Here is a 23,021-nt window from a genome sequence, read left to right as displayed (position 1 = left end):
ACCAGCTACATATGTATATGAATTTATTCTTGTACTTCACACTTTTTTCCAGTTTGGTGGTAATGTAGTGAGGTAAAACATACAAATTATAGATTTAAATTCTAACTGCATTACTGCTTAGCCATATAACACTGAGCAGGTTATTTAACTGTTTTAAGTCTCAGTTTTCTCACTCATAAAAGGAATAGTTAATAAAAGTAGCCTGTTGTATAGGATTTTAGTGAAGATTTTTGAGAATGTATGTAAAAACATTTACTGTGTATTAGGCATTCTGATAAAGGCTCAACAAATGTTTGCTATTTTTGTTATACATTTAACAAATATTATATAATAGCTCCTAGATGTCAGGTAGTATTTGGGCACAACAAAAACAGTAGAATTGAATTAAGATTCTACAGATGGTGTGTGTGTGTGTGTGTTTTTAAAATTCTATACATTTAATATTGTGTAGTTTTTATATTTTTATCTTTAGTTCTAAATATGTTTATTTGTCACTGGCTAATTTAGTACTTACTCAATATACAGATTTGAGACACATTTAATTTCTAATTTTGAATACTTTAATATTTTGTTTTTTTAAACAAAATATTATCTCAAGTAGATGAACCATAATTTATATTCCTACATCTTAATGTCTTACATCAGATGTGTTGTTAGTCTTCAGTTTTGTTGTATTAGACTTATCTACCTTAACAAACTCATTATTGTGGAGGTAAAATTCTTGAAACTTTAGGATTGTAGGACATCTATATCCTGTCAACTAATTGAGAATAAGCAACATAATATTGTCCATTAGAAAAAAGTGCAACTGTTCTATTCTGTTTGATGCATTTATTGAAGGGTGTATAGACCAAATTGTAAAAGCTTGGGATATATATAAAATTGCCTTTAATCAACAACTCCATCTATGCTTAAATAGATGTAATAGATATTTTGATTTTATATAAACTAAATGCAAGATACATGTAAGGGATAGGCTTTGTCCTAGAGGACTGACTAGTGTAGCTGTTGAGTACCATTTTTTGTATTGTGTGGAGGTGCGAGTATTTAATGGATTGGTGTGTATTCATTGGGTGGTGTTCGATTTAGTGGACTGAGGAGGCTTTGTGGAGTATCATTGGCATTAGATTGTCAAAGCTTAGGTGAAATTATAGGAAGGATGGCTGATGATCATTGTAGGATTTAATTCTGTAATTATCATTGAGCATGGCAAAATATTGAAAATGAAATGTTTTTAAAAAAAATTTTCTTATTCTAATTAGTTATACATGACAGCAGAATGCGCTTTGACTCATTATACACAAATGGAACACAACTTTTCATTTCTCTGGTTGTACATGATGTAGAGTCACGATTCGTGCAGTCATACACGTATCTAAGGTAATGATGACCTTCTCATTCTACCATCTTTCCTATCCCTGTGCCCCCTCTTTTTCCCCTCCCTTCCCTTTGCCCAATGCAGAATTTCTTCCCCTGCCTCTCCCCATTATGGATCAGCATCCACGGATCAGAGAAAACATTTGGCCTCTGCATTTTTGGGATTGCCTTATTTCGCTTAGCATGATATTTTCCAAATCCATTCATTTACCTGCAAATGTCATAATTTTATTCTCTTTTAATGCTGAGTAATATTCCATTGTGTATATATGCCACAGTTTCTTTATTCATTCATCTATTGAAGGTCATCTAAGTTGGGTCCACAGTTTAGCCATATTGATGTGGCTGTGTCACTGTAGTATGCTGATTTTTAAGTCCTTTGGGTATAGACCAGGGAGTGGGATAGCTGGGTCAAATGGTGGTTCCATTCCAGGTTTTCTGAGGAAGCTCCATACTGTTTTCCAGAGTGGTTGCACCATTTTGCAGTGCCACCAGCAATGTATGAGTGTGCCTTGTCCCCCACATTCTCACCAGCACTTATCATTGATTGTATTCTTGATAGCTGCCATTTCTGACAGGAGTGAGATGAAATCTTATTAGAGTAGTTTTGATTTGCATTTCTCTAATTGCGAGAGATGTTGAACATTTGTCATATATTTGTTGACTGATTATATATCTTCTCCTGAGAAGTGTCTGTTGGTTTTTTTTTTTTTTTGTGTGTGTGTGTGTGTGTTAAGCGTTTTGAGTTCTTTTTATATCCTGGAGATTAGTGCTGTATCTGATGTACGTGTTGTAAAGATCTTCTCCCACTCTATGGGCTCTTTCTTCACACCGTTAATTGTTTCTCTTGCTGAGAAGAAGCTTTTTAGTTTGCATTCATCCCATTTATTTTTTTTCTTTTTTAGATGTTGTTGGATCTTTATTTTATTCATTTATTTATAAGTGGTACTGAGAATTGAACCCTGCAAGTGCTCTACCACTGAGCCCCTGCCCCCATTTATTGATTTTTGATTTTATTTCTTGCACTTTAGGAGTTTTGTTAAGGAAATCAGGACCTAATCTGACACGATGAAGATTTGGGTCTTTTTCTTCTATTAGGTGCAGGGTCTCTGGTCTAATTCTACTTTGATTTGAGTTTTGTGCATGGTGAGAGGTAGGGATTTCGTTTCATTTTGCTGCTTATGGATTTCTAGTTTTCCCAGCACCATTTGTTGAAGAGGCTATCTTTTCTCCAATGTATGTTTTTGATGCCTTTAACTGTATTTATGTGGGTTTGTCTCTGAGTCTTGTATTCTGTACCATTGATCTACATGTCTATTTTGGTGCCAGTACCTTGCCGTTTTTGTTACTATAGCTCTGTAGTATAGTTTAAGGTCTGGTATTGTGATGCCTCCAGCTTCACTCCTCTTGCTAAGGATTACTTTGGCTATTCTGGGTCTCTTATTTTTCCAAATGAATTTCATGATTGCTTTTTCTATTTCTGTGAGAGAGGTTGTTGGGATTTTAATTGGAATCGCACTGAATCTGTTTAGCACTTCTGGTAGTATGGCCATTTTGACAGTTTTAAGTCTTCCTATCCAAGAACATGAGAGATCTATCTTCTAAGGTCTTCTTCAGTTTCTTTCTTTAGTATTCTGTAGTTTTCATTGTAGAGCTCTTTCACCTCTTTTGTTACATTGATTCCCCCCTCCTCCCCTTTTTTTGTCAATGGGGTAGTTTTCCTAATTTCTCTTTCAGACGATTCATCACTGATGTATAGAAATGCATTTGATTTATGGGTATTGATTTTATATCCTACTGCTTTGCTGAATTCACTTATTAGTTCTAAGTTTTCTGGTGGAATTTTTTGGATCCTCTAGATATAGAATCACATTGTTGGCAAATAGGGATAGTTTGAATTCTTTTTCTATTTGTATCCCTTTAATTTCTTTCATCTGTCTAATTGCTCTGGCTAGAGTTTCAAGGATTATGTTGAATAGAAGTGGTGAAAGAGCTGCTATAAACATTGGCTGCATTAGTGTAGTATACTGATTTTAAGTCCTTTGGGTATAAACCAAGGAGTGGAATAGCTGGGTCAAATGGTGTTTCCATTACAAGTTTTCTGAGAAATCTCCATACTGCCTTCTATAGTGGTTGCACCAATTTGCAGTCCCACCAGCAATGTATGAGTGCCTTTTCCCCCACATCCTCGCCAACATTTATTGTTGCCTATATTCTTGTTGATTGCCGTTCTGTCAGGAGTGAGATGAAATCTTAGTGTAGTTTTGATTTGCATTTCTCTAATTACTAGAGATGTTGAACACTTTTTCATATGTTTGTTGATTGATTGTATTTCTTCTTCTGTGAAGTGTCTGTTCAGTTCCTTAGCCCATTTATTGATTGGGTTATTTTTTTTTTGTGTGTGTGTGTGTGTGTGTGTTAATATACTCAATGGAATATTACTCAGCTTTAAAGAAGAATGAAATTATGGCATTTGCCAGTAAACTTCTGGAGTTGGAGAACATCATGCTAAGCGAAATAAGCCAATCCCAAAAATACCAAAGGTCAAATGTTTTCTCTAATATGCAGATGCTAATTCACAATAAGGTGGAGGGCACTAGGGAAGAATAGCATTACCTTAGATTAGGTAAAGGGAAGTGAGTGGAGGGGAGGGGATGTGGGGATAGGAAAGATAGTAGAATGAAATAGACATATTACTTTATATATGTGACTGCATGACCAATATGATTCTACAACATGTACACTCAGAAAAATAAGAAATTATATCCCGTCTATGTGTATCAGTGCATAAATGCATTTTACTGTCATGTATAACTAATTAAAACAAATTAAAAATTTTTTAAAAAATCAGAGGGAACTCAAAAGAGGAAAAGGACCAGGGGAAGGGAGGAGCTGGGGGCAGGGAGGGAAATATCAGGGAATGATATTGGTCAAAGTATATTGTTATATTTTACATATAACATAAATGTGTAAGAACATGAATATGATAAACAAGTCCCACCATATGTACAACTATGAAGCACTAATAAAATATGGAAAAATAAAAATAATGATGAGAAAAGGAATAAAAATTTAAAATACACCAAAAAAAAAAAAAGTGGTGAAAGAGGGCATCCCTATTTTGTTCCAGTTTTTGGAGGTAATGCCTCCAATTTTTCTCTTTAGAATGATACTGGCCTTGGGTTTAGCATAGATAGCTTTTACAATGTTGAGGTATGTCCCTACTATCCCTAGTTTTTCTAGTGTTTTGAACATGAAAGGATGCTATATTTTGTCAAATGCTCAAAGTAGATTTAGGTCTCAGATTTTCTTTCTGTTGTTTTGAAAGTTGCCTGATTTTTGTTACCTTGGCTTTGCTCTTGGACAAATATGACAAGACAAAAAAGCCCAAGGGATTATACTGTGGAAGTGTTCTTGCCAGTGGAAGCATAAACTCAACATTCAGCCCAAGGGAAATCCCATTCTTTCTGGCTCTTTTGAAAATCTCAGGCAAAACGGAGGAGTCATTTTAGGAGAAGCATGGTTTGAAAAGGCAAAAATATTATCAAAACTTGGATTTTTCCTGCCTTAAACCAGGACTTGGCAAAATTTGAAAAGGCCCAAGGGTGTAATATTTTAGGCTTATATAGGCCATACAGTCTTTGATATAATTACTCAACTCAGCCATGAGACAGCTGTAGACTACATGTAAACTTAATGAGTATTTTTGTGTTCCAGTAAAACTTTGTGAAAACAGGTACTGATTGCCTCGCAGTCTGTCTCTTGTCTTTAATATCCTCAAGCTCTACATGACTGACAAGAGACTTTAAATAAAACACATGCCTGGGAAAACATTTGGCTTCTTTGTAATTGGAGCAGAAATTCAATACCATATTACTTCCATTTTGGCTACTGATTGTAAGTTGATACACCACTAATAAAAAATACAGCCAATAAGACTTTGTTGGTGGAATGATGGATCCTGGTTTTTGAACTGTTAAAGTGTGAGATGGGTGTGGAGAAGTGTGTCTGAATCAGTGATGTACTAACAATACCACCCAACGTCTTAGTGCTTACTGTGATCCAGGTACTTTGCTAAGAAATTTGTTTACATGATCTCATTTATCGCCATACCAAATCAATGAAGTAACTGCTCAGAGCAGTTAAATGCTTCACTATAATAAAGCAGAGAGCCTAAGATCCAAACCCAGGCAGCCTGGCATTAGAGCCAGTGTTCTTTCTCAACTGCTGTACTACCCTATTTGGTTTTAGAGCAGTCTTTTTGTCAAATAATACTATTCATGCTGAAATTGGTGCAGTTTATTGGATCAGGTCATGGAGGAAATAGTAACTACATCATATCCCCTTCAGCATGTCCTTGCAGTTTTAGACATAACTCAGTACAGCTAGCTGCTATTTTTTTTTTTCATTCATTATTGCATGCTGGTGCCCTCAAAGAATTATTTGTGAACCTCTTTTGATGATGTTTTAAAATGATAGTTTCTCAGTGACACAAAACTTGTACTGGAAGAGAATTGTTGATATTATGTGGCATCATTAATGTCTGTCCAATCCTGCTGTGGAGGGGGAAGTGAGCTCCACATATTAATATAATTCATCCTTTTCTGTATCTATGAGCCTTGTATCAGAGATGGCACAATCTTTCATGAGTGGTGCAAACTTCTGTAAGTAGGACTTTACTGACTTTTAAAAGATCAGTTTCAAAACACAGGAAATTCATGAGTCTTTCAACTCTGAGTCTTGGGGATTTCTGGTTTTCTTAAAAACAGCAAGCAAGCGGGCTGGGGTTGTAGCTCAGTGGCAGAGTGCTTGCCAGGCACATGTGAGGCACTGGGTTCCATCCAAAGATTATTTTTATATTCTATGAAATTTCCAGTGTAGTGAAGTGAACTGACAAAGTTTGAGGATGAAGTAAAGATAGTTGGTGAAGTTGCATAAGTGGGTAAAATGCAGAGGCCTACAAGCTAGGGATGACATGGTATGTTGGAGAATCCAGTGCCTCATGTTTCTTGAGCACAGCATTAGGGGACTGTGAAAGGAAAGAGCAAAAGGTAAAAGATCCAAATCATGAAGGACCTTACAAACCATGTCTTCTAGTTAGGAAGTTATTCAGTTACACATAATATAGAAATGTAAAATAACAGTAAATGTGGAGCAAGGTAATCCGGTTAGTATGGCAGCTTAACCGTCATCAGGAATCTGGGCTTCTCTGTATTGCTGTTTTTCCATTCTTAGCATTATCACCTTATGGTCCTGGATGGCCACTAGAATAAACTCTAATCATCATGTCTGTATTCCAAACAACAGGAGGGAGGGAGATGGGCATGCCCCCTCCCCTTTCATAGAGACTTTCTGGAAATCTCTCAGTTCACTTGGAGTTGATCTCAATGACCAGAACTTCGGCATACATAACTGCAAGGTGGCTGGGAAATGCAGTCTTGATTTCAATGGTGGTATGCCTAGATGAAAGTTGGGGTAGGCTGCTAATCTCTGCCAGGCCACTTCAATGCTTTATTTTGTGAAAGATAAAATAGAGAAAAATGCTCAAATCCTGGTTTTTTTTGTTTTGTATTTTTAAGACAATCACCACCTGAATGTTGGAGGTTAGGTTTTAAGAAAAAATGTAAGGAAACCTTGGAGATCACTGCAGTGAGGTGAGTGAGGTACTGACCTTAGCAGTGAGGTAATTTCATGAGACCAAAAGTACTTGGTGATTGATTGATCAAATGTGATCAGGCTTCTGGCTTAGCAGCTGGATGTCTTGGTGCCACAGAGATGGGAGTGGTGAAGCCATGGGATTGGAGCCTACTGTGTGGGAAGTAGAGTTCCTACTTAGAATGAGCTTTGCAAGGAACAGGCAAAACAAGAATAGAGTGTGGTCTTTGAGAAGTCAAAGAGAAGACAGCATTTCCAGATTTTAGGGACTGGTCAGTTGTGAATGCAGGCAAGAGAAGTATTTATGTTGTTGTTAGGACTTAGCAATTAGGAGGTTGTTGATGCCATGTTAATAGCAGTTCATTTAGTGATAGAGGAGAAAAATCAGAGTGTAACAGAGGAGAGTGGAGGGAAGTGAATATAAAGGTGCTGATGGGAAAAAGGAGGATAGAATGAGATAAGAGGAGAGACTGAATGATTGATAAAAATAAGTTATTGAGATGGGCACTGACAGAGTTGCCTTTGGATGGGGGATAGCTCTTCCTTTCGCCAGAAGGAAGGGGAGGAAATAAGGAGGAGCTACAAGGAGGGTCTGAGGATCTGGTTTTGTCCTGTGAAATACAAGTTGAGCCCTAAACTTGTTAGTGGACCATGTGATAATATTGCATGTATATAATTTACTGGCTTTTCTGGAATGAAATATATGGTCTGGGTATGATTTTTCTGTTATTAAATTGATTTATAGGATCATTTAAATGACCTAGATTCTGGTCATTACTTAAGAAATGTGAATTGAGAATTTGTGAAAGTGCCTAGCACAGAACTTGGCACACAAACAAGGTGCATAAGGATTTGTGAATAAGTCAGTGTTCTTGGAACACTCTCTGTACATATGGAACATCATTCCTAATTTGTTTTACTGTTTACACAGCTCATTTTCTTTCAGGCAAACTTACTTTTGTTTAAAAAAAAATTCTTTCAGATTGCAATAATAATACCCTTGTGAACCATAACAGGGCAGGTACTGTTAGCTTGCTTTGGGTATTTGGCACTGTCTCCAGGAATAGCACAAATATGCTACCCAGAACTGGGTTATACTATTGCTAATGGGAACAGTGTGTCCATGACTGTGTAATGAATTTGGCTTTTATTCTAACTGGAAACTAAGTTGTGAACAGACTTGGCAAGATACGGATCATGGCAGACAGTTTTTAAAAGATCTCCTTTTCATTTCGGCAGGAAAACTAGATTGACATCCTAGAGGGCAGAATGTTGTTTAAGTTACATTCTTTAGTAGATTGCCAACTGCTTTCTTTCACTCATTCCTCAGAGGAAGTTAGGTATTTGATTAATTCTCTTCTACCCGTAAAAAGAGAACACAAGTGCTTGGCCTGCCCTGAATATTTTGCTATGAGCCTCTTGGGGCTTGCCCACCTCACCTGTGGAGGTTGCCCCGCTCTCTTGTTTAGCTGCAATAGTGGTCTTCTAAGAACACTGAATTCTATTCATGTCTGGGAAAAATGAGGGACAGGGTGATTAGGTTTGAAAACACAAAGATTGCACTTAGTGACTGACTAAAGTGATTCAGTCAGGGTAACATTGAGACTGTATCTGGCAGTGCATGGTACTCCCAGTTGTTTGCAAATACCATTCATTTTTGCCTGAGTTAATGTCTTTGTGCATTCTCTTGGGGGAGGTACAAAGGAAAGTGGAAGACAGTCTAAAATGTCTCTGGGACAAGGTGTGTCCAGTACAACTTCAGCTATTGCTATGCAACTTTGTAACATGCATCCCTTTGACTTGTTAATCTAAACTCAGCTGTTGGACTGCTTGGTTAGGTTCCCTGGTGGAGAGTATGGCAGTATCACCAACAGAGAGCACTCTTGTTGAAATACAAGGAGATTTTATGCGACAGAAAGCCATGCTTACTACCTAATTTAATCTGAATAAGCTTTAGACATGAAATGTCTGGAATCAAACAGTTGTTTGATTCAACTACTGTTTTCTTTGGGTGTACATATGGATCTTAAGTCATGAAACACAAGTCAGAGACCTCCATGGAGGTTTCTGAGAGCAGTATTAACCTCATCACTTAACATTCTCCCCTCTTCATACCCTGTTGCTTTTTTCCTTATATAGTTCTTTTCAGATTCCTATTCTTGTGAACAAATTCTTCAGCAGAACCCATATTAATTAGCTGCTTTAAGAGTTAGACAGTTAAGAGTTAAAGAGTTGATGTTACTGAAAGCATCACATGAAGAACCAGGGTTCCTTGACATTTGAAGAGGTGTGGCAGTGTTTATGCCCTTTTAATTTAGGCTACAACACTGCACAGAGAAATGAGGGCACTGATGGTAAATAAATCTTTCCACTACAAGCTTTCTGGGGTCAAGTGTTTTTATTAACTCACTTTTGGAATTTTAATGTTATGTGTGAATCACGTCATTTTATTTCACACCAAATTTGTGAAAATATGAGCAAAATGTTCACAATTACAGTTTAAAATCAAACTTTTAGATTCTCAAGGTACCAACCTTTGGGAGATTTGTCTTAAAATTAGAAGTACATTTAAAACATCTTTTGGCTAAAGACCAAATGGCCTAGTGTTTTAATCAGTATGGGGCTGAAACCTTATTTTACCATTATGGAATAAATTTTGGGAATACAAGAAAAAAAATCACAATTATTAAAGTTTTCTTTATAAATTTAGTGCCCAAGCTTTAAAATGTTGATATTATAATGTAAGAACAATAATTCCTTAGCAAGGTTTTAAGGAGCAGCTAAGGTTGGTGAAAGAACAAGGTATTTTCAAGTCTTTACTAGTACTGGGATGTAACTGCTGTGATGTCAAGTTTTCTTTCTAATAATAACCTACTAAAGTTACACTGTCCTCTTAGTATTCTGACCTTTTAAATTGTATTAATAGTTATGAAGCCATTATTCCCAAACTGGAGTTTTCTGCATGTTTCCAGGTGATTTCTGATTTTCTCCCCACTTATATTGCCTTATTTTGTGCTTTTTAAAATAAGCCTTCTTTTTTATACCTTTGTTTATTTTTTTCTTTTTTTAAAATCTTTATTATTTATTTATTTATTTTATTGGTTGACCTTTGTTTATTTTTATGTAGTGCTGAGGATCGAACCCAGAACCCAGTGCTTCGCACATGCCAGGCGACTGCTCCACCACTAAGCCATAACCCCAGCCCCTATTTTGTGCTTTTAAATATACATTTGCATGCACTTGTTGCTTTTCACAATCATTCAAGGTCTTAGATTTTTGGATCTACAAATTTGGCAATGGAATCATGGCTCTCAAGACAAGAATGTCATGAATTTCCCATCTGTATCTTGTTTTTTTTTTTAATTGAATGAACTCCAATTTCAGCAAAGTGGAATATCTTCACAACTGTATCTTTTTTTTTTAAACACAGGGCCTCATGCATTCTAGGCAAGTACTCCACCACTGAGCTACATCCAGCCCTTTTTAATATTTATTTTGAGAGTCTCTCATTAAGTTGCCCAGGCTGAGGCTTGTTATCCTCCTTGCTCTAGACCTCACAGGTAGCTGGGATCACAGGTGTGTGCCATGATGCCCAGTTCAAAGCTATATCCTGTAAGTCTTTGCATAACAGGGTGTGTGTAGTTGGTTATTTTTAGTAGGATCTGACAAATGAACTAATTAGCTGATACTGATATTAGTAGGTCCTGATATGTTGGTTTTGTTACTTCCAAAGCACAATTTGGGGACTATCTTTATGTTCAAGCAGCCTGTATAAAATGTAACTGCTGTTCCCTCTTGTGAACATCTCATGTTAAGTAAATGGCTCATCTTTGAGGCAGAATGATGAGAGTGGCCCACCATTTCTCTACTCATAACAAGTAATTGAAAAGTCTGAATAAAACATTGAATGTTGCTGATTCCTAAATCATTCATACCCCATTTATCACTGAGTGTTGTCCAACACTTTTTGTTTTCCGTTGTATTTTTTCAATCAGATATTATACTTTTAGCAGAGTTGAATTAATCAATGTATTGTGCTTTCCAACTTAAAGGCTCTGTATCTGCATGACTAAGTACAAGCAGCAGCACATTTAAATTTTGTTACTTAAGTTTAGAACAAAGCTTTCTAATAACATGCTTAATAACATGTTATTAGAAAGAACCTTGTACCTAGGACCGAGAACTTGAATAAATATTAAGAATCTTGTTTTCCACTATTTAAAAAGATTGGCAATCTACAGAAATCATTTTTACATGTTTTTAATTGATTTGTTTAGTGGCCTCAGCCTCATTTATAAGGAATTATCTTCTTAATAACTTCCCTATGTACATATATGAATATACCAGTGAATCTCAACATTGTGTACATCCACAGGCTGGAATCCTAATTAGAATAAAATATACTCCATGTTTTTATAAATATGTCAACATACTCTACTGTCTTGTATAACTAAAAAAAACAAATAAAAAAGAAATAAAAATATAAAAAAAAGAATTCTGATACAGATTTTGAAGTTTGATTAAGGAAAACAATGTATTTAGATAACTAAATACTTTTCTTTTGTAAACTTTATACTTATGTGTGAATCAAAGATAATTTATGTTGAATGTACACAATTTTGAAGTTCTTTTTTCTTGTAAAATTTTAAAGAAACAAGGTTGTTATTTGGTTTTTAATTCATCTTCACTGGAGCTGAAAAATTCCTATTGATATTTCTTTCTTGAAAAAATAGACCTAATTAAAGAGCTAACAATTAAATGTGTCCTAAAGCTCTTTGTATTATGCTGTGAATAATACCAAACAGTATACCAAACAGTTCTTTAAAGTTTAGAATTAAGATGTAGTCTAGGGGCTATGGTTGTGGCTCAGTGGTAGAGAGCTTGGCTAATGTGTGAGGCACTGGGTTCAATCCTCAGCACTACTAAAAATAAAAAAGTATGAAAAACACAGTAACATTGTTTTAAAAAGGATGTAATCTAATTTTGATTACTCTGCCTGGTATTATTATTTAAATGTGTAGGAATAGTTGATAAATGTCTTTAGGAAAATATTTCCTTTTGAGCTAAGTAATTTATGTACTGAATTTTTTATGTGTATTGTCATTGTTTCCCAGTTTAACTAACTGAAATACTTGGAAACGTTTATTGTACATAAAATTAATAACATTCAAAATCATTAGTTATTGTAGCATTTTTTTACTCTCAAAATAAGCATTTAGACTTCAACTGATATTAATATTATGTGGAATTTTTTTGCTTCATATTACATCTAGATAATGTTTATTCAAATATTGACACTACATTCAAGTGATAATGCTTTGTTTGAATTGCTGATATTGTACCTGTTTGATACTATGATTCAATTTATTTAAAATTTTAGAGACAAATTAAATGAATTGTTATAAGGGATACATATATAGTTCAGATACTGTTAATCCAGAGAGATAGAAGAGGAATGTGATCAGGCAGGGATGGGTGCATGGAGGCTTTTAAGTTGTGGAAGAATGCTTTTTTGAAAATGTTATTCTTTCAGCTGTATGTCTATTCTGTAAACATTTATACTTCTGATGTTTCACAGTGAAAATTTTAGGTGGAATTGGAAAACATGCCTACCTTATGTGTAGGAAAAAACCTTGCTTCTGTGTATTTCACTTTTTAAAAAAGCATATTTAAGCTGGGCGCCGTGGCACATGCCTGTAATCCCAGCAGCTTGGGAGGCTAAGCCTGGAAAATTTTGAGTTCAGGGCCAGCCTCTGCAAAAAGTGAGGTGCTAAGCAACTTAGATCCCGTCTCTAAATAAAATACATAATAAGGCTGGGGATGTGGCTCAGTGGTTGAATGCCCCTGAGTTCAATCCCTGCCATAATATCACAGTGGCATTCCCTCTATTGACCAATTGATTCCAGCAGCTCAGGTAGAAAGAATAATAAACTACCATGTTATATGAGGTGACAGAAGGTTTCAGTTGTCATCTACTCTTTTGAAGTAGTGTAACACTTAAATTGGGACTTTTTCTCCATAGTAGTATTATCAGTTTCTTTGAAATGCTGAATGAATGATGTTCATGGTAATAAAAACATTTTCAAGGAATATCTTCCACTGGGTCATGGGCACTTTGTGTTTGTGTTGGAGTTCAAGTTCTTGTTACCCCTGCCTTTTCCTCACCAAAACCAAGTGCTGCCAGGGAAGCAACTTGTGTGGTCTCTGTTCTTTCCCACCTCCCTGTCCTGGTCCTTGGCAGTTAGCATTGAAGTGGTTAGGTAGCACCTGATGGAGTGCCCATGGTCCGGTCTCTTCCTCCTGTCTTTTCTGGTCATTAGCCCTTCCTCTGGTTCATGAACGGGAATAAATGTTAATGGCTGCTTAAGCAGCATTTACTAGGAACACTATCTGTCACATCAGGAAACAGTTCAGCATGAGTGATAATGGGAGTGGGGATAATCAATAGAGAGCTTTGTTGTTCCTTAGTATTTATACCAGGTAACACAGTGTATTAGCCACACTTGCAGTTAATACAGTATATTAAAGGTTAGAAGAACTAAGTTACAGTTTAATGGAAAGAACTATTAAGAGCAAGAATTGTGATCAGAATCTGTGTATGATATATGTATGTTTGTCTGACTAAACATAAAGAGATTGTTCCACAGGCTTAGATCACTGAAATGTGAGCTTGTCAAGACCTTTCCCAGTCACAAATGTCACTTGCCCCTTGCCCCTCTCATCCACACATACACAACCCTGCAGGTAGCACAATAAATAAAATCTAGTGTTCACAGAGCACCTACTGGTTGTTTTTTTTTTTGGCCCACTCATGTGTTATGTGTCCTACACCATGATGTAACTGAAGAGCCTTTTGAGGACCTATTCCATTAAAGCAAAATAGCAAAAATGCCACATGTAGAAAACCTGTTGTAATCTTTTTAAAAAAGCTTTCATTCTTGCTATAAGATGCCGAGTCTTACTTGTGCCTGGTTTGAAAAACAAAAATGAGTCTCAGCTTCTAAGTTTCCTATGAGGGAGAAGTTAAGTTTAATACTCTCTGTTCACAAAAATAGTTGAGAATGCTAGGGAGGAGATTGGGGATTTTTCTCCAGCCCTGCCCTTGTTTTCTCCCAGGGCATTTCTTGGAACAATGAGAAGAATTTATTTTCCAGTGTGGGCTTTTATACAGGGATAATCAAGAATTAAAATTCTTAAGGAATTCTGTGCATACCTAGAAGCCTATGCCATCTTCTTCTGAAGGTCAAACTTAAGACTGAATGGAGGAGAATGGCAAAGAACAAGTATTTTTTGGTTTTTGCCTCCTGTGGTAGAATAATGTATTGATTGTAAGCATTGTTCAGAATTGAAGTGGATCATAATACACCAGAAATATTTAGACTTTGGATGAGCTTTGTGTATCTCATTTGCTTTGTTGAGGCAAATTGGAAGTTTTGAGTCTAAAAACCTTGGATGTTCCCACTAGTCAGACAAATATTTATAGACAACTTTCCCCCTTTCTTTATACTTCATTATAGTGTAAGTGAACCATTCACCTACTGTGCTCAAGGAAGTTGCCTGTTAAGTTTTTGATTTTGAACCAGAAGGGCCTAGTGACATTAAAGGAAATGTGGGTGAAACTTTCCACAAGAGAGACCAAAACTTTAAAAGGAAGAAAAATGGAAATAATCCCAGAATTGATTTGCTTTAACATCTTACAAAGTTATTTGAATTATTCCTATAATTTTATTTTTCCTTTCAGATTCAACCTTATGAAAAGATAAAGGCCAGGGGCTTGCCTGATAATGTATCTTCTGTGTTGAACAAGCTGGTGGTGGTGAAACTCAATGGTGGTTTGGGAACCAGCATGGGTTGCAAAGGCCCTAAAAGTCTGATTGGTGTGAGGAATGAGAATACCTTTTTGGATCTGACTGTTCAGCAAATTGAAGTAAGTAACACAGCCTTTCTGATGAGACACTAAAATAGTTTTTAGGTTATCATAAATTTTATATTGTTAAATGTAGCAGATGTGAATTTGAGCTAGTCAAAGAGCTTGCTATCTTTAGTCTCTTTAACAGTGTTTAAAAAAAAGGTTTAAGGTCACATCCTTAGGGTGATATAAAACCTTTTGATCTTAAATAGCATTTGTGGTTGATGAAATCTCTGGGTCTGTTCAGATTATCCTTTGATCTGCCGCCTTCCACCTCCTTTCTTTTGGCTGACAGCCTTCATGATGTCTGGGTTGATCTGGCTTTATTAACCCCTTTTGGTAAGTTGGGGAAGATAGCTTTCAGGATGCCATGAATGCTAAGAACTGTTCTTGGTGTCCTTCTTATGTCAAAGTTATTAATCGTAGACTGTAAGCTCTTCAGGGGCAGTGTCCCTGTCTTTCCCTTCTCTGTATCTGTTGTCTAGTATGATGCTGGCAACTATAGTCATGACACTAGCAGTAGCAGTGGCTAACATTCATCCAGCCCTTACTGTGCACCAGATACTCCATGCTTTTCCTAAGAATTGATCCATTTGTTCCTCTGAACAACTGAGTGAGGTAAATAGTTATCATCCCCAGTTTACAGATGAGAAAACCATGACACAGAGACTTTATTTCTCAAGCTCCCTAACTAGTTAATCCAGAATCAGAATTTGAACATTGGATAGTCTTGGCTTCTAAGAACCTATTTTTTCTCCCTAAGTTGTCTCTTAGCTTTTCTGAGATTGGAAAGATTTCTGTTGAGGTGTGATTCAGAATTTTTGACCATTCATCCTGAGAACTGCAAGCCAGATCTTTGTAACATCTGTACTTTAATCCCCACAGAACTTGAAACATAAGAGTAAATGCTTACTCAGCACTTGTCTATAGACTTCTGTAAGACCACACCGCACTGTGGCTGTGTACACACTTTGAGAGTTGGCCACCTGGGGGCACCCAGCTGGGGCTCAGTTTAATCAGCAATAAAATTCAGTCAATAGTTCTGTCCCCAAAGAGTTGTGATTTATTGAGTACATGGTAAACTGCTTATCAAAAGTCTGCCTCACGCAAAGGAGTTACTTATGTCAAATGTATATATTTAGATGTATTTGGATGTATATATAAATGAGGTGATTAACTCTGAAGAATTAGTTTTACATAAGCAAAGAAAACAAATCTGGGTAATCTGATTGTCATTTTCCTCCCTAGCATTTGAACAAAACCTACAACACTGATGTTCCTCTTGTTTTAATGAACTCTTTTAACACGGATGAAGATACAAAAAAAATACTACAAAAGTACAATCATTGTCGTGTGAAAATCTACACTTTCAATCAAAGCAGGTAAAAGGGGTAATAACAACAACAAAAAACCAAACATACAAAAAAATCTTGAGTATTACTCTTGGGAAAGGATTTCTTTGCTTTGTAACAGCAGTCTCAAGATGTGCATGTGCCATCTTGCAAGTGCTTGACACCTTTCAAAGTTGAACATTTGGTAATAGCTATGATTGTCAGAATTACTTTTCAGTTCTGTAATTTCCAGTTCTTAAAAGAAAATTTGTTTAAGATTCTGTTCCATGTCCAAAATATTAGAGGTTGGCTTATAGGTCTTCACTTTCTGAGGGTATATTTGGGCTTCAGCTGGGTCTGTGAACGGCTTTCTGTATTCTACAGTATTGATAACCTTCACTTCTTTTTTTGGGGGGGGGTACCAACAATTGAACTCAGGGGTACTCAACCACTGAGCCACATCTGCACCCCTATTTTGTATTTTATTTAGAGATAGGGTCTCACTGAGTTGCTTAGCACCTTGCTTTTGCTGAGGCTGCCTTTAAACTCATGATCCTCTTGCCTCAGCCTCCTGAGCCACTGGGATTACAGGCATGTGCCACCGTCCCCTGACTGATAACCTTCACTTCTGTGGGAATTTCTTCACCTTGAGTTAGGCATGGGGATAATTTAATAAATTCTGGAACCATCAACTTTGGGGACAGTGGAATGAGTAGAAAGGAAATCAGATGAAAGCATTGTGATAAAGCCCAGGCAACTGGGGAGATAAGGTTTCCATTGAGAAAGACACGAGTCTACATAAACTTAGGAAGAAGGGACACATCTGAAGTTGCTCCATTGTGTTTTTTAGTCCACTTTCCCATGGAAACTTTTTGTCACAGATGGGTTGTCTGCATTTTTCTTTAGTTTGTTGTGCTGCTTTCTCCTGTCTGCCTCTCCCCATTGTCAGTCCTTACCCGTGTGCTCTTTGATAATGGGAGGGGTATTAATAACCTGCTATTGGTTTTCTGAAGAAGAAAGAGAATCACTCCCAAAATATATCTGTTTGTAAGAATGGGTAGCTTTCCCTAGATAGGTCTTCAGGGAAAAGAACTATCCAAAATCCAAAAAGGTTGAGAACATCATTTACTTAATATATGCCTCCTCTTGAAGAGTTAGAAAACATTAATATCTTAAAAATTCGAGGTGTCTTCCCATCTATATGACCATGGGAAAAAATTTTTTTGCAGCAACTTATTAGCTAAGAAACAGATTTTGAACAACACAGATGAGATTTTCTTAAGTGGATTCACCTATAATTTACTATTGAAACACTGAAAAAGAAGGATCTTTTAATGCATTGTTTTGCTTGAAGGTCTGAAATGCTTTACAGGGTTGATAATGCAAAAGAACTTTTTCTTTTTTTAAGGTACCCGAGGATTAATAAAGAATCTTTACTTCCTGTAGCAAAGGATGTCTCTTACTCAGGGGAAAATACAGAAGCTTGGTACCCTCCAGGTCATGGTGATATCTACGCCAGTTTCTACAACTCTGGTTTGCTCGATACCTTTATAGGAGAAGGCAAAGAGTATATTTTTGTGTCTAACATAGATAATCTGGGTGCCACAGTGGATCTTTATATTCTTAATCATCTAATGAATCCACCCAATGGAAAACGCTGTGAATTTGTCATGGAAGTCACAAACAAAACACGTGCAGATGTGAAGGTAAATACTGAGGGGAAGCAATTTGGGATTCACGTTTTTCCATTAATAGGTTGTATACTTAATGCTTTTTCTTTCTAATTTGAAAGTTTCTTTTAAGCAGAACACATTTATTCACTTAACATTGTAAGATAGAGATGGTATTCTGTGGAGTAATTTAAGTTCTAACATAACAATGTGTATCATAAATCCAAAGTCAGTGGTATTAGAACCATTATTTTTGGATAATCTGTCAGTGATTTTAACTAAAGTGTTTTGTGTATATTTATGGAATAGAGCTGAAAAATGAAAACACTTCCGTTAAGTTCAGACACTTAATATTGTTGTCTGGAACTTTAGCACCTCTAATGAAAACTTCCTTACATATTTATAAAATTTTATCACTGTAATATCTTTGTAGTACATGTAAAAATATGCCATTCTTTTGGTACAAATCACAAATTTGTTTAACCTGGCATGTTTGGCAGTCATGAAATTTGGCCTTGGGTGAAATGGCACATAGACTTTACTACTTACCCCCCGAAAAAAGCAAGCAGTACATGAAAACTAAAACAGTCCTTGGCCTGGATTTTATGCCTCTTGGAAATGTTGCCCTTTTTCTATACTGGCATGTCTTAGTGGATGAAAGAACCTCACTAGCCTGAGGCCACTTATCTTCTTGTATATCTGTCTCCTCTGTGCTCCCCTTTTCTATAGCCCGTCAGAGCAGGCCCTTGGGTGGTATTGTTTTGTAACAAGCAGTAGTGTGAGAACAACTATTTCTGTAGCAGACCTTAGGCAAGTGAGGATGACTCTGATCTGCTTCCAGGGCTTTACTTTTGAACAAGATGGTGGTTCTATCTTTAAAATGTCACTTTATATTCTGGGAGATTGTACCATCAGTGTCTTTTCCATAAAATTAAGCAGGATGTTGTGGTTCTGATGGGGAAAGATGTGGAAACACTAATTATTTTCTGCCTTCCTAGGGCGGGACACTCACTCAGTATGAAGGCAAACTGAGATTGGTGGAAATCGCTCAAGTGCCAAAAGCACACGTTGATGAGTTCAAGTCTGTATCAAAATTTAAAATATTTAACACAAACAACCTATGGATTTCTCTTGCAGCAGTTAAAAGACTGCAGGAACAGAATGCTATTGACATGGAAATCATTGTGAATCCAAAGGTAAGCCAAAGTTCTCTCTCACTGGGCTTGCTGGTACCAAAGATCACAGTAGGCTAAACGTGGACCCCGTTGCCCACTCCCTCTGGCCTGTGTATTCCTTTGGTCTCTTCTCCTGGCCTAGTGAGACTCTAGGTTGCTGGCTCTGTCCTCCAGACTCTGCATTCATCTCTGTAGCGTGCCTTTATTTGACCCTGGCCTGTTGTAGTGGCAAGAACACTGGACTCAAAAGTAAAAAGACCCACCTCAGTCTTGGTTATTGCTCTGACACTATTAGCCATTTGGCCACATGCAGCTTGTATGAGTTTTTAGAACCTTTGGTTCTTTTATGGTATAATGGGGATATTTCTACATAACCAGAGTTACGAGACCAAAAAAAAAAAATACCACACAGGTATTAAGAGTTTGGCATATAATGGGTGCTTGATAAATGTCAGTTCTTGAAATTGTATCTCCTTCGTTGTCTCTCTAAAAGCACTTCCCAGATATTAACTATCACATATGGAACTAATTTGTAAGTTGTAGGTACCTAAACTCTGTGTTTCCCCCTGCCCCTCTCCCTCTTATTTTACAGACTTTGGATGGAGGCCTGAATGTCATTCAGTTAGAAACTGCAGTAGGGGCTGCAATTAAAAGCTTTGAGAATTCTTTAGGTATTAATGTTCCAAGGAGCCGTTTTCTGCCTGTCAAAACCACATCAGATCTCTTGCTTGTGATGTCAAACCTCTATAGCCTTAATGCAGGATCTTTGACAATGAGTGAAAAGCGGGAGTTTCCTACAGTGCCCTTGGTTAAATTAGGCAGTTCTTTTACAAAGGTATGTAACTGTAAAGATATGATCCACTTATGGATTTAAATTTCCACTTCTGACACATTGTATTCTTCGATTTTTGATGTAATTTAAAGGAACTGATTATAAAAGATAAAGATGAACTTTTTGAAAATTGATTCACTGTAGAGAATATTTAAATGTCGGGACATTTTATCTTATGGGAGGGCCCATGACCATAAGTGCTTTCATCAGTGGGAAAAGGTTAATTCTGGTTTCTAGATGAGGAGATTTAGCAGTAAACAAAACAGACTAATAAAATCCTTGTCTTTATGGAAGACTTACATTCTAGTGGAGAAGGAAAAATAAGCAAATAAATAAAATACACAGTATTCCAAATAGAAATATATGTGCAGGGAGAGTGTAATTTAACATTGATTGGGTAGCCATGGACAGCCCAATTAAGAAGTTGAGTGAGTGTACTATGCAGGTATCTGGGCCAAAAACCTTCCATGCAAAGGGAATAAGTCTAGCAAAACCCTACTCTGACAAGTGGAATCCTGAAAATTTAATCACATAAAACGTTGAGGTTAATGAAGTGACAGGGTGAGTCTTTGTGTCTAACCTGTGGTATCCTGCTATATCATCCAAGTCTGTTGGAGTCCTGGATATGGTTTAGTGCCACCTCATGTGGACCACAGATGAGGAACTGAATAGAAAACGTGTCTCTGTGTGTGTGTGTGTGTGTGTCCTGAAAGTCAAATGAAAAAGAATGTTTCAGGAAAGAGGGACTAAGCATTCATGTTGCTGATTAAGTAAGAGTAAATATATTTATCAATATGGAAGTTTGGGAGTCCAACTGGAATAAATTTAAGAGAATAGGAGATAGGTTGGAGATATGAATATAGACAGCTCATTTAAAAGTTTTGCCTTAAAGGTAAACAGAAGGTAGAGAGGAATATAACATTTAAGCGGTTTGGTTTTGTTTCTTAAATATGGGAGAATTACTGAGCTTGGTGGCATATGCCTGTAATCCCAGCTACTTGGGAGACTGAGACAGAAGGATCATCAGTTTGAGGCCAGCCTAGGTAATTTGCTGAGACCCTGTCTTGAAGTTTTACAAAAGGGGGCTGGGATATAGCTCAGTGGCAAAGCATCTGCCTTGCATTTGCAAAGCCCTGGGTTTGACCCCCAGTTCCAAAAAAAGAAAAGAAAAAAAAGAACCTCACCAAGTTTTTAAAAAGGGCTGAGAATATAGTTCACTGCTTGCCTATGATGTGTAAGGTTCTGGGTTCAGTCCCCAATATTGCAAAAATAAATACATAAACACACATGTACACATGTAAATAAATAATGGGAGAATTTACATATACATTAATGGCAACCAATGCAGCCAGGAGGGAAAAAACATTATAGAGAGAATCCCTGAAACAATATTTTTGAATAACTCATAAAAACCTAATACACAGTGGAGAGGTTGGCTTTAAGTCAGTAGAAATAGTCCAACCCCAGTACTAGGAGAAAAGGGTAATGGGCTAGGAGGCAAGATGGTGGATGGTTGAATCTAAAGGAAATTTCTGATTGTTTCTATTTTCTCAGCAAAATAGGAAATGAGATCACATAGAACAATCTCTAGTGCTTGTACATCCAAAGAAATAAAAGGCAAAGATAAGAGCTGGGTACAGTGGTACATGTCTGTAATTCCAACAACTGGGGAGGCTGAGACAGGAAGATTGGAAGATCAAGGCCAGCCTCAGCACCTTAGCAAGGCCCTGTCTCAAAAAAGAAAAACGGCTGGGGATGTAGAACAGTGGTAAAGCAGCCCTGGGTTCAGTTCCCCAGTAAACACTCCCCGCCCCCCACCCCAACAAAGATAGGGATAATGGTGATTTGTCTTATTGTTCTTGAAATGAGAGCCACTTGTGAATTCTGCCCATCCCATAAAAGCAGTTCCGATCTAGACTGCTTCAAAGCATGATCGTTCATTCTTTTTCCAGCTCTATCCAGACTATGTGAACTACTTTTCTGGCTTTTAGCATGATGGCTGGTTTGGTTATCTTAAAAAACCAAAAAAACAAAAACCTCCCCAAAACAAAAAACCACACATCTGATTGGCTCAACTGTATTATAATTGCTTTATTTTTAAGGACAATGTTCATATCTACTGGACTCTTCTGCATAGGATCTTAATAGGTGCTTCTCATAGAAAACTTGAGTTTTACCATAAAATGATTTATAGTTCAGTTAAACTATTTATTATTTATTTTTCTGTGAAAACCTCCTGCCTTTTTTTGGCACCAGGGATTGAACCTGGGGATACTTAATCACGGAATCACATCCCCAGCTCTTTTATATTTTATTTAGAGACAGAGTCTTGGCGAGTTTCTCAAGACAAGACCCTGCTAAGTTGCTAAGACTGGCTTTGAACTTGCAATGTTCCTGCCCCTGAGCTGCTGGGATTACAGGTGTGTTCTACCACGCCTGGCTCCTGAGAACCCATTTGAAATATTTTTTTGTTTCTACTTAAAGGTTCAAGATTATCTAAGAAGATTTGAAAGTATACCAGATATGCTTGAATTGGATCATCTCACAGTTTCAGGGGATGTGACATTTGGCAAAAATGTTTCATTAAAGGTATGTATGTTAATGATGAAGAGCACATTTCCTATAGCTTTATAAGTAGGTTTTGTTTTCTAGTCCTAAATTTACCTCTATTTGAGTACTTCTTAGACTGAACCATATATTTATAAGATAATCTTTTAAAATATGTGGACACAGATATGAAATAGGTTATTACAGTATTTAGTAGGAGTATAATCAGATATATATCTAGTTAAAATACAAACCTAATTTTATATAAGTATGTTGTGGTATACAACATTCAAATGGAAAGCAAACACTAGTAGTGAACAGCTCTATTTTATCAAAATTTTAAAATACGATCACTACTAGCATAGCTCTCTAAAGTTGACTATTCGAATAACTTTTTTTAAAAGTGAGTTCATTTGTGCTGAATAGTCTAATCCTGTTAAAGGAATCTGAAGATTATATATGTTAGGTGTAATGTAAATGAGTATAAATATATTTGTTTACATTATATGGGATACCCACAAAAAC

At 36.6% G+C, this 23,021-nt stretch overlaps 1 protein-coding gene across 6 annotated transcripts in view; it reads left to right on the top strand.

The window, feature by feature from the left end:
* Ugp2 (UDP-glucose pyrophosphorylase 2) overlaps positions 1 to 23,021 on the top strand; it is a 185,688-nt gene that overhangs the window by 160,799 nt on the left and 1,868 nt on the right. For all 6 annotated transcript variants that reach the window (XM_046423003.2, XM_046423030.2, XM_046422989.1 and 3 more), the window contains 6 exons: positions 14,774 to 14,959; positions 16,190 to 16,323; positions 17,681 to 17,978; positions 18,941 to 19,138; positions 19,710 to 19,952; positions 22,434 to 22,538. In XM_046423003.2, the coding sequence (XP_046278959.1) occupies positions 14,774 to 14,959; positions 16,190 to 16,323; positions 17,681 to 17,978; positions 18,941 to 19,138; positions 19,710 to 19,952; positions 22,434 to 22,538 (1,164 nt within the window). The remainder of the gene's footprint in view (positions 1 to 14,773; positions 14,960 to 16,189; positions 16,324 to 17,680; positions 17,979 to 18,940; positions 19,139 to 19,709; positions 19,953 to 22,433; positions 22,539 to 23,021) is intronic.

The sequence above is a fragment of the Marmota monax genome, unplaced genomic scaffold, assembly GCF_021218885.2.
Source record: "Marmota monax isolate L192 unplaced genomic scaffold, Marmota_monax_Labrador192_F-V1.1 WCK01_AAM20220418_F8-fsc00015, whole genome shotgun sequence".
NCBI lineage: Eukaryota > Metazoa > Chordata > Mammalia > Rodentia > Sciuridae > Marmota > Marmota monax.
The sequence above is the reverse complement of the archived record's forward strand: the minus strand, read 5'-3'. Positions and strand labels throughout refer to the sequence as shown.